The sequence below is a fragment of the Pseudophryne corroboree genome, chromosome 6, assembly GCF_028390025.1.
Source record: "Pseudophryne corroboree isolate aPseCor3 chromosome 6, aPseCor3.hap2, whole genome shotgun sequence".
In the NCBI taxonomy this organism is placed as follows: domain Eukaryota; kingdom Metazoa; phylum Chordata; class Amphibia; order Anura; family Myobatrachidae; genus Pseudophryne; species Pseudophryne corroboree.
In genome coordinates this window covers 662,291,138-662,305,862 of record NC_086449.1, presented here as the reverse complement: position 1 = coordinate 662,305,862, position 14,725 = coordinate 662,291,138, and the positions used below count along the sequence as shown (strand labels likewise).

The following is a 14,725-nucleotide window of genomic DNA, read 5'->3' as shown; positions in this document are numbered from 1 at the left end:
TTCCCCATCACTTTACGATGAAAACGACACCCAAAAAAAAGTAAAAAAAAAAAAAAACAAGAAAACCTTGTCGACCTTTTTCCATTTCGACCTAATCACTGTCGACCTAATGCATGTCAACCCTATGATCCACACCCGGATAAGTCCTATACTTGCATGTCTATATACTTTCCTAGACCAAAGCAAAAGGGCAGAATAGATGGGCCAAGTGGTTCTTATCTGCCGTCAAATTCTCTGTTTCTAAAGCAGAAAAGCAGGCACCATACGCAGAAAACAAAGGGCACAAAGTAGACCCTAAAATTATTCTTTAATCCCTCTCTATCAAAGACAGTTTTTATGATATACCAGTCAGCGCTATTCCTCTACCTCAACCTGTTTAGGTGGTTATGTTTTTTATCCAATGAGGCACAGACCAAACGGACATCATTAGGGACAAAATTTACAAAAATGCATTTTCTCTGCCCATTACACACAATGGTCATTCAAATCAACAAATCTTATGTGACAGAAAGCATACTTTAATTATCCCCTTTGTTATGCTGAACATTATTCACATGCTGTTCTAGAGGATGATATTCTGTAAAACGACTATTCTTTATGAAATATCTTGTAGAAAAAGAGAAATCTCGATCATGAAAAAAACAGCAGCCAATACAAAGTTGAATGTCAATCAGCTGTAACCATATCCGCACTGCATACACGACTAATGGGGTCATTCCGGCCTGATCGTAGCTGTGCTAAATTTAGCACAGCTACGATCCTCTTCCCTGACATGCAGGGGGACGCCCAGCAAAGGGCTAGTCCACCCCGCATGTCAGGCCCCCCCCGCACAAGTACAAAAGCATTGCACAGCAGCGATGCTTTCGTACTTGTAGAGTGACTCCCAGCTACCGCAGCTCCTGCAGCTGGCAGGGAGTTAGTCATCTCTGGCCGGGTCGCAGAGGTTGTGTGTGACGTCACACAGCCTCTGCGGTCCGGCCACTACCCCCTATAGTAAGCAAATAAAATATAGCCTTTAATCTTAAGAGTAAATGCTCAAAAAACTTGTACATCTAAGAGCGACTTCTGTCTGTGAAGCAAGTGAGATTATTACCGACCCGCCAAAAGAGATTAACTCAATTGTGCATGATTAAAGAAACCCACAAAACATAACCCGTTGGCGGTACCGGAGGACTGGAGACGAGAACCCCTGATCTACAGTATACACTTGAACAAACTGCATATTTTACATCAGCGTACCTGCAGCTTCTAATAAAGCTTCCAGACGTGCCTGTGTTTCTGGATCAACAGTCCTGAAGTCAGCTCCTTCTGCAGCAGTTGATAACAAAAGTTCTGATGCAGTTTTAAGCACTGGATTATCCAAATCCTCTTGATCCAAAATAAAGGATTCAACCTGTTGAAACATAATAACGTATAATTTGAACAGCAGCTTTGGCAAGCAGAACCTGAGGAAATGGAATTGGAAGATAATTTTTTGGGATTTGGTTTTATAAATGAAATAGGATTTTAATTACCTACCGGTAAATCCTTTTCTCGTAGTCCGTAGAGGATGCTGGGGTCCACATTAGTACCATGGGATATAGACTGGTCCATTAGGAGCCACTGGCACTTTAAGAGTTTGAGGGTGTGAGCTGGCTGGCTCCTCCCTCTATGCCCCTCCTACCAGACTCGGTCTAGAAACTGTGCCCGAGGAGACAGACATCTTCGAGAGAAGGATTAAACACAGATAGTGGCAAGATTCACACCAACTCACACATACAAGGAAACCAAGCTAACTAGCTTGAAACACAGCAACGGCTGAAACATTACTTACCAAGTAACAACGCAGTACTCAACTAAAAACAAAGTTGTACTGAACCAGATAACCACTACAGGAAAACAAAGCGCCGGGCGGGTGCCCAGCATCCTCTACAGACTGCGAGAAAAAGATTTACCTATTCTCTCTTACGTCCTAGAGGATGCTGGGGTCCACATTAGTACCATGGGGATGTACCAAAGCTACCAGAACGGGAGAGTGAGAGCGCGGAGGCTCCTGCAGTACCAAATGACCGAACTTAAGGTCCTCAGAGGCCAAAATATCGAACTTGTAGAACTTTGCGAACGTGTTCGACCCAGACCAAGTAGCTGCTCGGCAAAGTTGCAAAGCCGAGACACCCCGGCCAGCCGCCCAGGAAGAACCCACCTTTCAAGTAGAGTGGGCCTTAACAGACGAAGGACATGGCAAGCCTGCCGTAGAATCCGCATGCTGGATAGTGAACCTGATCCAGCGAGAGATAGTCTGCTTAGAAGCAGGACACAATTTTCTAGGGTTCATACAGGACAAACAGAGTCCGATTTTCTGTGACGAGCAGTCCTCCTCACAGATTCTTAGAGTCCTTACAACATCTAAGGACTTTGATGAAATTGAGGAGTCAGTAGCAACTGACACCACAATAGGTTGGTTGATATGAAAAGCAGACAACCTTCGGAAGGAACTGCTGACGTGTCCGGAGCTCAGCTCTATCTTCATGGAAGATCAAGTAGCGGCTCTTACAAGACAAAGCCCCCAATGCCGACACACGTCTAGCACAAGCCAAGGCCAACAAAGTGACAGCCTTCCACGTGAGAAATTTGACCTCAACCTCCGGTAGAGGTTCGAACCAATCCGATTGGAGAAACTGTAACAGCACATTAAGATCCCAGGGCGCCGTAGGTGGCACAAAGGGAGGCTGGATGTACACAACCCTTTTCAGAAAAGTCTTAACGTCAAGGATGGAGGCCAACTGTTTCTGGAAGAAAATGGAGAGAGACGAAATCTGGACCTTTACGGATACCAACCTCAGGCCCATATCCACACCTGCTTGCGGGAAGAGGAGAAACCGTCCCAGTTGAAACTCCACTTCTTGGACTCGCACCAAGATACATATTTTTTCCAAATACGATGGTAATGTTTAGACGTTACTCCTTTCCTAGCCTGTATCAGGGTAGGAATAACCTTGTTCGGAATGTCATTAATGTTCAACATCTCTAATGGCCTCAATCATGAAATGCACTCCCTTTTCAAGGGATGTCGCCCCCCTCAGCACATCCCCATCACCGTCTGTAGTATCAGAATCGGTATCCATGTCATCATGCATAATTTGGGCAAGTGCATGTTTCTGTGGGAACATGCTAGGGGATTTTGCAGGAATAGAGACAGAGCCTGACCAAACTGCAATAGACTTCAACACCTGAGTTTCAGTCTCAGTATTAGCTACCCTAGTAGAGATCATTCCTTTGATAGAAGTTAACCACTCAGGTTCAACAATAGGGATCTGAGACAAAGCATTACAATACTGTGTACATGGAATGGATCCCTCCTGAGAGGAAACATCTTCTGCAGCATATGACACAGAGTCCCTAGACATGGCTATGTGAGATATTAAAACACACACACACACACACACACACACACACACAGGGAAATGTCAGACACAGTTCCCCCCCCTCTCCCCCACAAGTATGCCACAGAGAGACACAGATTGGAGCCCCTCACAGCACCGCACTATGTACCGCTGAGCCCCGGAGCGCTGTTAGTACTGCGCTACCTACCCTATTGCCGCCGTCTTCACAACGGCTACCCGCTTGCCAGAGGGGGGCGGTGACTCACTCGCCACCAAAGTCTTCTGGCTCTGTAAGGGGGTGGCAGCGTGCTGCGGGAGTGAGCAGTCGCCTGGAGCGGCTAACAATCAGCACCCTCAGGAGCTCAGTGTCCTGTCAGTGAAGAAAGTGGCTCAGACCCCACAGGGCGGACACTACTCCCCCCTTAATCCCACGAAGCAGGGAGGCTGTTGCCAGCAGCCTCCCTGTAAAAAAATGAAAAACTCTAAAAAAAAAAAAAACTTTTACTAGAGAAACTCTGGAGAGCTCCCCTAGCTGTGATCGGCTCCTCCGGCACACATTTTCTTAACAGAGTCTGGTAGGAGGGGCATAGAGGGAGAAGCCAGCCCACACTTTCAAACTCTTAAAGTGCCAGTAGCTCCTAGTGGACCAGTCTATACCCCATGGTACTAATGTGGACCCCAGCATCCTCTAGGACATAAGAGAAAATGAGATTTATGGTAAGAACTTACCTTTGTTAAATTTCTTTCTGCGAGGTACACTGGGCTCCACAGGGAATGACATTGGGGTGTAGAGTAGGATCTTGATCCGAGGCACCAACAGGCTCAAAGCATTGACCTTCTACCCAAGATGCATAGTGCCACCTCCTCTATAACCCCACCTCCGTGCACAGGAGCTCAGTTTTTGTTAACCAGTCCAATGCAGTAGCAGGCAAAAGAGACAACAACTGTTAGTAGCCACATACACCACATTCTCACGACAGGAGAAAATGTCAGCGGCTAATGCCATATCAACCCAAGGAAGCTAAGTGCGTCAGGGTGGGCGCCCTGTGAAGCCCAGTGTACCTCGCAGAAAGATTTAACAAAGGTAAGTTTTTACCATAAATCTCGTTTTCTGCTGCGGGGTACACTAGGCTCCACAGGGAATGACATTGGGGATGTCCTAAAGCAGTTCCTTATGGGAGGGGACGCACTGTAGCGGGCACAAGAACCCAGCGTCCAAAGGAAGCATCCTGGGAGGCGGATGCATCAAAGGCATAGAACCTTATGAACGTGTTCACCGAGGACCACGTAGCCGCCTTGCACAATTTATTGTTCAAGGGTCGCACTACGGCGGGCCACCCAAGAAGGTCCAACTGACCGAGTAGAATGGGCTTTATAGTAGCAGGAGCTGGAAGGCCAGCCTGTACATAAGCATGTGCAATCACCCTTCTAATCCATCTGGCCAGGGTCTGCTTGTGAGCAGGCCAGCCACGTTTGTGAAAACCAAAACAGAACAAAGAGAGAATCCGACTTCCTGATTGGAGGCAGTTCTCTTCACGTAGATACGGAGAGCCCGTACCACATCCAAAGAACTTTCTTTGGAAGACAAATAAGGGGAGGCAAAGGCCGGAACCACAATCTCCTGATTAAGGTGGAAAGAAAACACCACATTAGGTAAATATCCGGGACGTGTTCTAAGAACCGCCCGATCACGGTGAAAAATCAGATAGGGTGACCTACAAGACAAGGCACCCAAATCCGACACCAGTCTAACGGAAGCAATAGCTAGCAGAAACACTACCTTAAGAGTAAGCTACTTAAGGTCAGCAGATTCAAGAGGCTCAACTGGAGACCCTTGCAACGCCTCCAGAACCACCGACAAGTCCCAAGGGGCCACAGGCGGGACGCAAGGAGGCTGAATCCGCAACACAGCCTGAGTGAAGTTATGCACATCAGGTAATGTCGCAATCTTTCTCTGAAACCAAAACCGACAAGGCAGAAATATGAACCTTGATGGAGGCCAGACGAAGGCCCAAGTCCAGGCCTTGTTGTAGAAAAGCCAAAAGTTTGGCCGTACTAAACTTGTAAGCGTCATGATTATTAGATGTGCACCAAGCAAAGTAAGAATTACAGACCCTATGATAAATCTGAGCAGAAGCCGGTTTTCAGGCCTTTAACATGGTTTGAATGACCGCCTCAGAAAATCCTTTGGCCCTTAAGATGGAAGCTTCAAAAGCCACGCCGTCAAAGCCAAACGGGCTAAATCCTGACATACACAGGGGCCCTGAACGAGGAGATCTGGGCTCTGTGGAAGTAGAAGGGGACGCTCTATCGAAAGACCTTGCAGGTCTGAGAACCAATGCTGTCTGGGCCACGCTGGAGCGATCAGAAGTAGGATTCCACCTTCTTGCTTGAACTTCCTTATTACTCTGGGCAGGAGTGACACCGGAGGGAACACGTATGGCAGCCGAAAGTTCCATGGAATTGCCAGTGCATCCACGAATGCTGTTTGAGGATCCCTTGTCCTTGCTCTGAAGACTGGAATCTTGTGATTGTGTCGAGACGCCATCAGGTCCACATCTGGAAGGCCCCACTTGTCCACGGGGAGTTGAAAGACTTCTGGATGGAGGCTCTACTCTCCGGCGTGTACGTCCCGACGACTGAGAAAGTCTGCTTCCCAGTTTAGGACCCCCGGAATGAACACTGCCGATATGGCTGGTAGATGGCGTTCCGCCCACTGATGAATCTGTGATACTTCCCTCACTGCCATGCGGCTTCGAGTGCCGCCTTGATGATTGATGTACGCCACCGTGGTGGCGTTGTCCGAATGTACTTGAACAGGTCTGTTCTGTATTAGATGCTGGGCCAAGTTCAATGAGTTGAACACCGCCCGCAATTCCAGAATGTTTATTGGGAGGAGAGACTACTCCTTGGTCCACCAACCCTGAAGGGAGTGTTGCTCCAACACCGCACCCCAACCCCTTAGACTGGCATCCGTCGTCAGAAGGACCCAGTTGGAGATCCAGAAGGGACAACCCCTGCTCAATTGTTGGTCCTGAAGCCTCCAGCTCAGTGACAGACGGACCTCCGGAAACAATGAGATCATTTGAGACCTGATCCGGTGAGGCAGGTCATCCCACTTGGCAAGAGTCAGCCTCTGGAGAGGGCGGGAATGGAATTGAGCGTACACCACCATGTCGAAAGCGGACACCATGAGACCTAGCACTTGCATTGCCGAATGTATCGACACTTGCGGACGAGATAGGAAGCATCGAATCCTGTCCTGAAACTTCAGGACTTTCTCCTGAGACAAGAACCGCTGGTTGCGAGTGTCCAACAATGCTCCCAGGTGCGCCATGCCGTGAGCCGAGACCATGAAGGATTTTTTCCAGTTGATGGGCCACCCGTGGGCTTGCAGGAACCTAATAGTCAAATCTAGATGACGTAGGAGAATCTCTGGGGAATTTGCCAGTATCAACAAGTTGTCCAAGTACGGTAGGATCCTAATCCCTTGACGGCGGAGTACAGCCGTCCTTCCCGCCATAACTTTGGTGAAGACTCGCGGAGCCGTGGTAAAACCAAAAGTTACGCCCGAAACTGGTAATGGAGGTTGCCAATCGCAAACCTCAGGTACTGCTGATGCGACACTGCAATGGGAATATGCAGTAAGCATCCTGTATGTCCAGTGAGACCATATAGGCCCCAGGCTCCAAGGCTAGAACAATAGGGCGAACAGTTTCCATACGAAACTTGGAGACCTTCACAAACTTGTTCAGGGACTTGAGATTGAGAATGGGCCGGGAAGACCCATTTGGTTTCAGGGCTAGGAACAGTGGTGAATAGAACCCCTTGCCTCTCTGTGCTAGAGGCACCTGTACTACCACTCCTGTGTCCAGGAGGGGACACTAGCACCGAACGAAGAGTCTTTGCCTTCACCTGATCCGAAGGGATGTCTGTCAGGCAAAATCGATGGGGACGATTCTTGAAGGATACGGCGTAACCTCGAGTGACAACTTCCCGTACCCAGGCATCGGAAGTGGTCTTCAACCATTCCTGGGTATAACCTAGAAGTCGGGCCCCCAGCCTGGGATCCCCCAGAGGGAGGCCCGCCCTGTTATGCGGCAGGCTTGTCAGTCTTGGAAGCAGGCTGACGGGCAGCCCAGGCCCGTTTCGGTTTGGGCTTATTGGGTTTGGAAGTGCGAACCTGTTTTGGGTACGCCTGACCTTTTGCTTTCCCTGAAGGATGAAAGGAAGTCCTTTTAGCCTTCGGCACCGAAGGAGCAGTACTAGGAAGACATGCTGTTTTAGCAGACGCTAAGTCAGCCACTATCTTGTCAAGAAATTTCTCAGAAAATAATGTATCCTTTGAATGGGAGTACCTCCAGGGTTTTCTTAAAGTCCATGTCCACAGACCAGGACCTTAACCAGAGAATTCTGCGAGCCAAAATGGACGTAGTAGAAGCCTTGGTCGCCAGAATACCGGCATCAGAAGCCGCCTCTTTAAAGTAATGAGACGCTGTAACAATATATGACAGGCACTGTCTAGCATGATCAGAAGCATTGGAAGGCAACTCCGCCTCCAGCTCCTGAGCCCACGCTTCCACAGCTTCTGCAGCCCACGTTGCTGCAATAGTGGGCCTATGCACCGCACCGTTTAGGGTGTAGATTGCTTTCAAACAACCCTCCACACGCTTGTCCGTCGGCTCTCTCAAGGACGTGACAGTAGTTACAGACAGAGCAGAGGATACTACCAGCCGTGCCACTCGAGAATCCACTGGCGGTGGCGTTTCCCAATTTTTACTAAGCTCCGCAGCGAGGGGGTAGCGAGCCAGCATCTTCTTGTGAGGCGTAAACTTCTTTCCTGGATTTTTCCAGGACCCCTGACGTATGTCAACTAAATGGTCAGTGTGAGGTAAAACTTGTTTAACCACCATCTGACGTTTAAACCTGTCCGGTTTCTTAGGGGCAGTGACAAGCTCCTGTTCATCATCAACCTCAAGAATGAGCCTAATAGCCTCTACCACATCAGGAACATCCACCTGAGAAACAACCTCCCCATCAGAGGCATCAGGATCAGAATCTGTGGGGTCCGTATAATTGCCATCCTCATCAGATGAGGTGTCTGGGATATGGATGGATTGTGAGGAACTAATTGTCCGCTTAAAGGACCCCTTGGTCTTAGGCGGGCGAGGGTTAGACTTTTGAGTAGTTAGTGATTGGTTCAATTGCTGTAACTGATTGGACAGTTGATCTGCCCATGGCGGATTAACCGCGGGGACCATAAGCAGTTGTACTGGCACAGAAGGTCCCATAGGTGGCATTAGTCTAGTTACCAGCATATTCAATAGCATGGAGAAGGTAATCCAAGGTGGGTCGTTTTGCAGGTGGGTCGTTTTGCACCCCCGTTGCTATAGTCCTGCTGGGGGGCAAAGAACCCCCAGAACCTGAACCCTCAGCTGCTGTGTGCAGCGTCAACACCACGCAATGTGGAATCAGCCCCAGCTCCATTGCCCCTTGTAGCTGACATTATCAAAAGCTCAATGCAAGGCAACACAGTACAATATCAGCAGCACAATACCTGACAAGAAACCCGTTTAGTGTATCAGCACAAACAGGGGATTCAAGAGGTATGTAAAAAAATGGAATATAAACCACTGCGCAAAATAAAAGGGCTGCTAATATTTAGACGGATGAGTGTCATCCGCACTCCCAAAAGACAGAAATATTCAAACAAATACCACTACACAAAAGCGCACACAAATATTTAGTATAGGTCACAAGGGGAGGGTTCAGATCCTCCAACATATGTCCCGAGGACTTCCAACGATCTCTTTTCAATATTTCTCAGTACCTCAAAGATAAAAATTTACACAAACATAGTGTAATACTGTATGACATTCTAAGGTTCGTTTAAAAGTGTCAATAATTCGTACCCCTTAAGATGGTCTACACTTATGTAGACAAAAGCTCATGAAACAGATAACACCGTTATCTCGACCCTCGACCTCCTTGGTACAAAGTCTCACTGTCTGTTCACCTTCCTTGCCTTGGCAGACAGCGAGACTTCGTACCAAGGATCAGACGGTCGAGATCCAGGGACGCCTGACACTCCCAAGGACTCATGCGCTTGTGTCTACTTTCTGTTGTAGACAATACCATCTGGTTGGAGTCTCATCTTCTGTAATTTATGTGATTGTGTCTACCTATTACAGTAGACCATTTTATTTGGTAGAAGTATTCCTTTTGTTAGTGGATGTTTTAAATAAAATGCTGTTACATGTTTACACTATGGATGAATTTTTTTCATTTTATATGGTACTGGAGTAACCATCTCTAAAGACCCGACTTGGAGCTGAATCAGACTGATCAAAACTGTGTTATCCACTCCATGAGCTTTTGTTGTCTACATAAGTGTAGACCATCTTAAGGGGTACGAATTATTGACACTTTTAAACGAACCTTAGAATGTCATACAGTATTACACTATGTTTGTGTAAATTTTATCTTTGAGGTACTGAGGGATAGTGAAGTGAGATCATTGGAAGTCCTCGGGACATATGTTGGAGGATCTGAACCCTCCTCTTGTGACCTAAGTATTTGTGTGCGCTTTTGTGTAGTGGTATTTCTTTGAATGATTCAATAGGTATATCATGACTAAAAATACCAGAGAAAAATACACACCGAGTATATCCTGTGAACTGCCTATATTATGGTAAACCTGACACACTTAGCCCCCTCAGGTTATAGAATATAGTGATAGCAATCTGAGTGAGACACACAAAATGGAGGTCACACAGCAGCTATATGCACACACACACAGTCACAGTTTGTACAATGCAGAAATTATAACATGCAATAAAACTGGACTAGCAATACAGAGTAGTACTATGTATAGCTATACACTGAAGAAGATATAACAATGCACAGTAAAGACTGGATGTATATCACAGGATACTTGTACTAAATAACCCTGACTAAATGCACTTTTCTTAAATAACACTGTCAGCAGACATGTAGAATACTTAAGTGTCCTGTAAAATGCACAGCGCTGACAGGCAGGCGGCTTTACAGAGGAGGATTTGCCCAGACAGTCCCAGGAACAGTGTTGCTCTGTGTAATGGCGCCCAAACACTGATTGGGAGTGAGGGAGAGAGAGATATGCAGCTTGAGGGCGTGAACAACTTCTCTAAATGGCGCCCAGGGGCTGGGGTAGGGGCTACAGGTCAAAGCCTTACCCCCCTGCTGGACTTCACCACTGGGGGCTTAAGAAAACAGTTTTGTGAGAGAAAACAGACCTGTGCCCATGCCCTGGTGGTCTAGTGGGGTCCCTGTACTGCCAGTGTCCACACCGGCCGCGCGATTTAAAGCAGATCCCATTGCGGGGACCCCTTAACTCCTCCCTGTAGTGCGGCCACGCGATCCGGGAGAACAGCGGCCGTGTGTGTGTGACTAACATCAGAAGAAAACCGGAGCCTCCGCTGTAGGTACCCGGCAACCAGGGCGCGGAAGTGTACAGCGCCGCTGGGGGAGGTGATAGAGCTGCAGCAAGAGATGTCTCACTGACATCTAACACTGCTAGTGTCTCTGCTGCAGCCCTTGAAGTCTTCAATTTTCTTTAAAAAGCTTCTTTTAGGGCTGCTGGAGCCCCTGTTAAGTGCCTGCTTACTGCATGGCACCAACTACAAAACTGAGCTCCTGTGCACGGAGGCAGGGTTATAGAGGAGGCGGCGCTGTGCATCTTGGGAAGAAGGTTAAAGCATTGAGCCTGTAGGTGCCTCAGATCATGATCCTACTCTACACCCCAATGTCATTACCTCTGGAGCCTAGTGTATCCCGCAGCAGAAATTTAGTTACAAGGAACATATTACTTTTTGGCCCGACATAACATTGTGTCATATGTTGGTTATACAGTACAAATGCTTAGAATCAACTGATTCGCAGGGATGTAGTTCCCGGATTAAGCACCTGCAGCTATTCATTTGACTGCATCGCGCCTGGCACGTAATCCAGAAAGAAGCACCTTACTGCGACCAATGTCCTGGGTTAAGCGAGAGGCGTAATGCTGTTACAACACACGGTACCACTGAAACTAGCCCTGAGGCACTACTTAATGCAGATTTCTGCGTGCACCCATGTTTACCGAGTGGGCATTTAAACCGGAAGCTACATCCATGCAATACCAACTGAAATCCCCCCAATGCTCGTAGAAAGAAATAGAAACTGAAAATGAGGTACCTTCGGCTTAACAAGAAGATCGCAAGCTAGCGACATTGATTTTCAAAAGTCTGATTCAAGGGGAATAGTGTCTCCAAGGAACATACCTTGTGAAAAAGTGAGCCCGATACCAGGGCAGAGTGCATTATATTCAAAAAGGTATAACAGAAGCCATATTGTAGATCACAGGTTCTCAAACTCGGTCCTCAGGACCTCACACAGTGCGTGTTTTGCAGGTCTCCTCACAGACTCACAAGTGAAATAATTAGCTCCACCTGTGTACCTTTTAAAATGTGTCAGTGAGTAATTAATACACCTGTGCACCTGCTGGGTTACCTGCAAAACATGAACTGTGTGGGGTCCTGAGGACCGAGTTTGAGAACCTATGTTGCAGATGAAAAAAAGACAAAATGTTTGAAGTAAATACAAGCAGGGGCCTAATGTGAACACTGCAGTAAATGTTGATTATGAGTAGTAAAGAAACGAAAAACTGCAGTTCTGCCACACACACAGTGAAGTCCTGCTGTTAAGATTTAAAAGTAAAGCAACAGAACCACTGTCCAGAGTGGCCAAACTGGAAAAAGTTCAAAAGATGACATAGGCCAACTGCTGTCACATCCTAACTGCATTTATCAACATACCAGATAATGGGGCAGATGTATTAACCTGGAGAAGGCGTAAGGAAGTGATAAACCAGTGATAAATCAGCTCCAATATGTAAATTAACAGTCAGGATCTGATTGGCTGGTGCCTTTATCACCTTGCACATATCACTGGTTTATCACTTCCTTATGCCTTCTCCAGGTTAATACATCTTCCCCAATGAACCTATGAATTCTGTTTCAATATCAGAATCAAAGCATTACTGGGTGAGGGAAGAGTATGCAACAGTATCACACACATTGCTTGCAGCATGAATTGAAATAAATAAAAAAATTGTCACTGAAAGTTATAAAAGAACTTGTAAACCTACAAAAAGTCGCTTTACACTAAAATGCTTTTGGCCACTATATTGTGTGTGTGTGTGTGTGTGTGTGTGTGTGTGTGTGTGTGTGTGTGTGTGTGTATATATATATATATATATATATACATACATACACACACACACACACACACACACACACACATATATATATATCTCTCTGAAAAACGCATATATCTTTCACAAGCTGGTCGAAAAAAACTGCACTAATTTGACACAGGGTATTCAATTGCGAGTGTTTTCTCCCATTTTTTAATCCAGTTTCGCCCATGCCACTTCACTTTTTTTTTTTGTTGAATTGGTATGGGTGGAAATTGCGCCAAAAACAGGAGAAAACACCCGCAAATTCGCCAAAACAAGTGTATCAGTAGCGAATTTGCCGATACACGGATTTTTTGACCAGTCGAAAAAATGGCACGGGCATTGAATAGGTCAAATGTAAATTAGACCTGAAAACAGGCGAAAAGTGCAATTTTTCCGACTGGACGAAAAACGGCACTTATTCAATACCCCCCTTTGGCTGCATATAAATCTTCTGAATGTTCCTATAACCGGTTTTGTTGACAGATTGGAAAATATGGTGAATAGAAATTAGTCAATTGTTTAGGCCATTTTCACTAAAAGCAAAATAATGGGTTATCTGATGTCTGGCATCCATGTTGAGCAGAGGTAATAATAAAGGGTTGTTTTGGAGAAGTTTATTTTCTTTTGTTTACTAATAGGTAGTAATGCCAAGTGGTATTTTAACTATGTTTTAATACTAGTCTATAAACACTAATAATCATCTATAGAGATATTTTAATGTACCCCAAAATAGTATTCATATTTACTTAGATGTATTTTTTTTAATCTTAAATAAGCTGTGAAAATGTACCATTACATCTTGCAGGGATCGGTATGAAATACCTCCGGTCGAAATCCCGACAGTAATTGACCGATGGTCAAAATCCAGACATGTAAAATGGTGACAGGTCAAAATACAGACATGCGGGTTTTTTTGTGTGTGTATATCGACATAGGTCGACATGGACACCATATAAGTGGACCGCTGCGCTCGCCATGATTCAGGCACGGTGCCTCGCTGCACTCTGCACACTATTATATTCCCCCTTCAGGTCCACTGTGATGGTAAAGTATGAACAAGTTGGTTTCAAAGGAAAAATAAAAAATAAAAAAATCATTGTGGCCGGAGAGCCCAAACCACGAGGGAAATGGCTGCCGCAGCACTGAAGGGGTTAACCCCTAGTGCCCGGCGCCATTTCAAAGACAATGGGCGCTTGGCGCCATATTTGAAAAAATGTATTAAACTGTGTAAAATATTGTATTTTTTGAATGTGCAGTGGTCCCGGACCCCTCCGGAGACCACGGCAGTGAGGACAGCCCCCGGCGCGCTCAGCAGAGTGTGCGCGCCGGGGGAGAGGGCAGCCGCTGACCGCCGGAGTCCGGGAGCTCCGCTCCCGGCAGCGGTCAGTGTAGCCCCGGGCGCACTGGAGTGTGCGCGCCGGGGAGAAGGGAGAAGGGTGAGCGCTGCGGCTGGGAGCTCGGCTCCCGCTGCAGTGCTCTCTGTGTGTGCCGCCCGCTCAGGGGCCGGGAGCTCTGCTCCCGGCGCCTCAGCCCAGCACAGGTGGCCAGCCACGGCAGCCGGGACGAACGTCCCGGGCTGCCGGGTGGCAAGGGGGGTGCACCGCACACGGGGACCGGGCTAGCCGGCTCCCTAGCGGCGTGGGTGCAATTAGGCTGGCGAGCAGGCTGATGAGCGCTGGGGTCCGGGAGCTACGCTCCCGGCGCCTCAGCGCTGCAACAGAGCCAGAGTCACGGCGGCCGGGACAAGTGTCCCGGGCCGCCGGGCTTCAGTACAGGGGGGTGCGCCGCTGCGTGCGGCGAGGCCACAAAGCGAGTGCCCCACTGGGGGGACAGGGAGAGCCAGCTCCCTGGACCCCAGTGGCAGGCATTACAGGCAGGCTGGAGGATGGGGGGGAAGCCAGCCCCATACCTCCAGCACTGGGAAAGCCCTAGCAGCCAGGCTGCAGGGCTAGGGGAGCCAGCACAGACAGGGTCCTAGCAGCCAGGCTGCAGGACTAGGACAGTATTCCACAAACCAGACATTGTGTAAAATGTAGAAAATAAGAATTTACTTACCGATAATTCTATTTCTCGGAGTCCGTAGTGGATGCTGGGGTTCCTGAAA

General features: G+C 47.5%; 1 protein-coding gene across 2 annotated transcripts in view; it reads right to left on the bottom strand.

The window, feature by feature from the left end:
• Nucleotides 1-14,725, bottom strand: part of ANKHD1 (ankyrin repeat and KH domain containing 1) — a 411,439-nt gene that overhangs the window by 358,403 nt on the left and 38,311 nt on the right. For both annotated transcript variants that reach the window (XM_063928239.1, XM_063928240.1), the window contains exon 2: nt 1,240-1,393. In XM_063928239.1, coding sequence (XP_063784309.1) covers nt 1,240-1,393 — 154 coding nt within the window. The remainder of the gene's footprint in view (nt 1-1,239; nt 1,394-14,725) is intronic.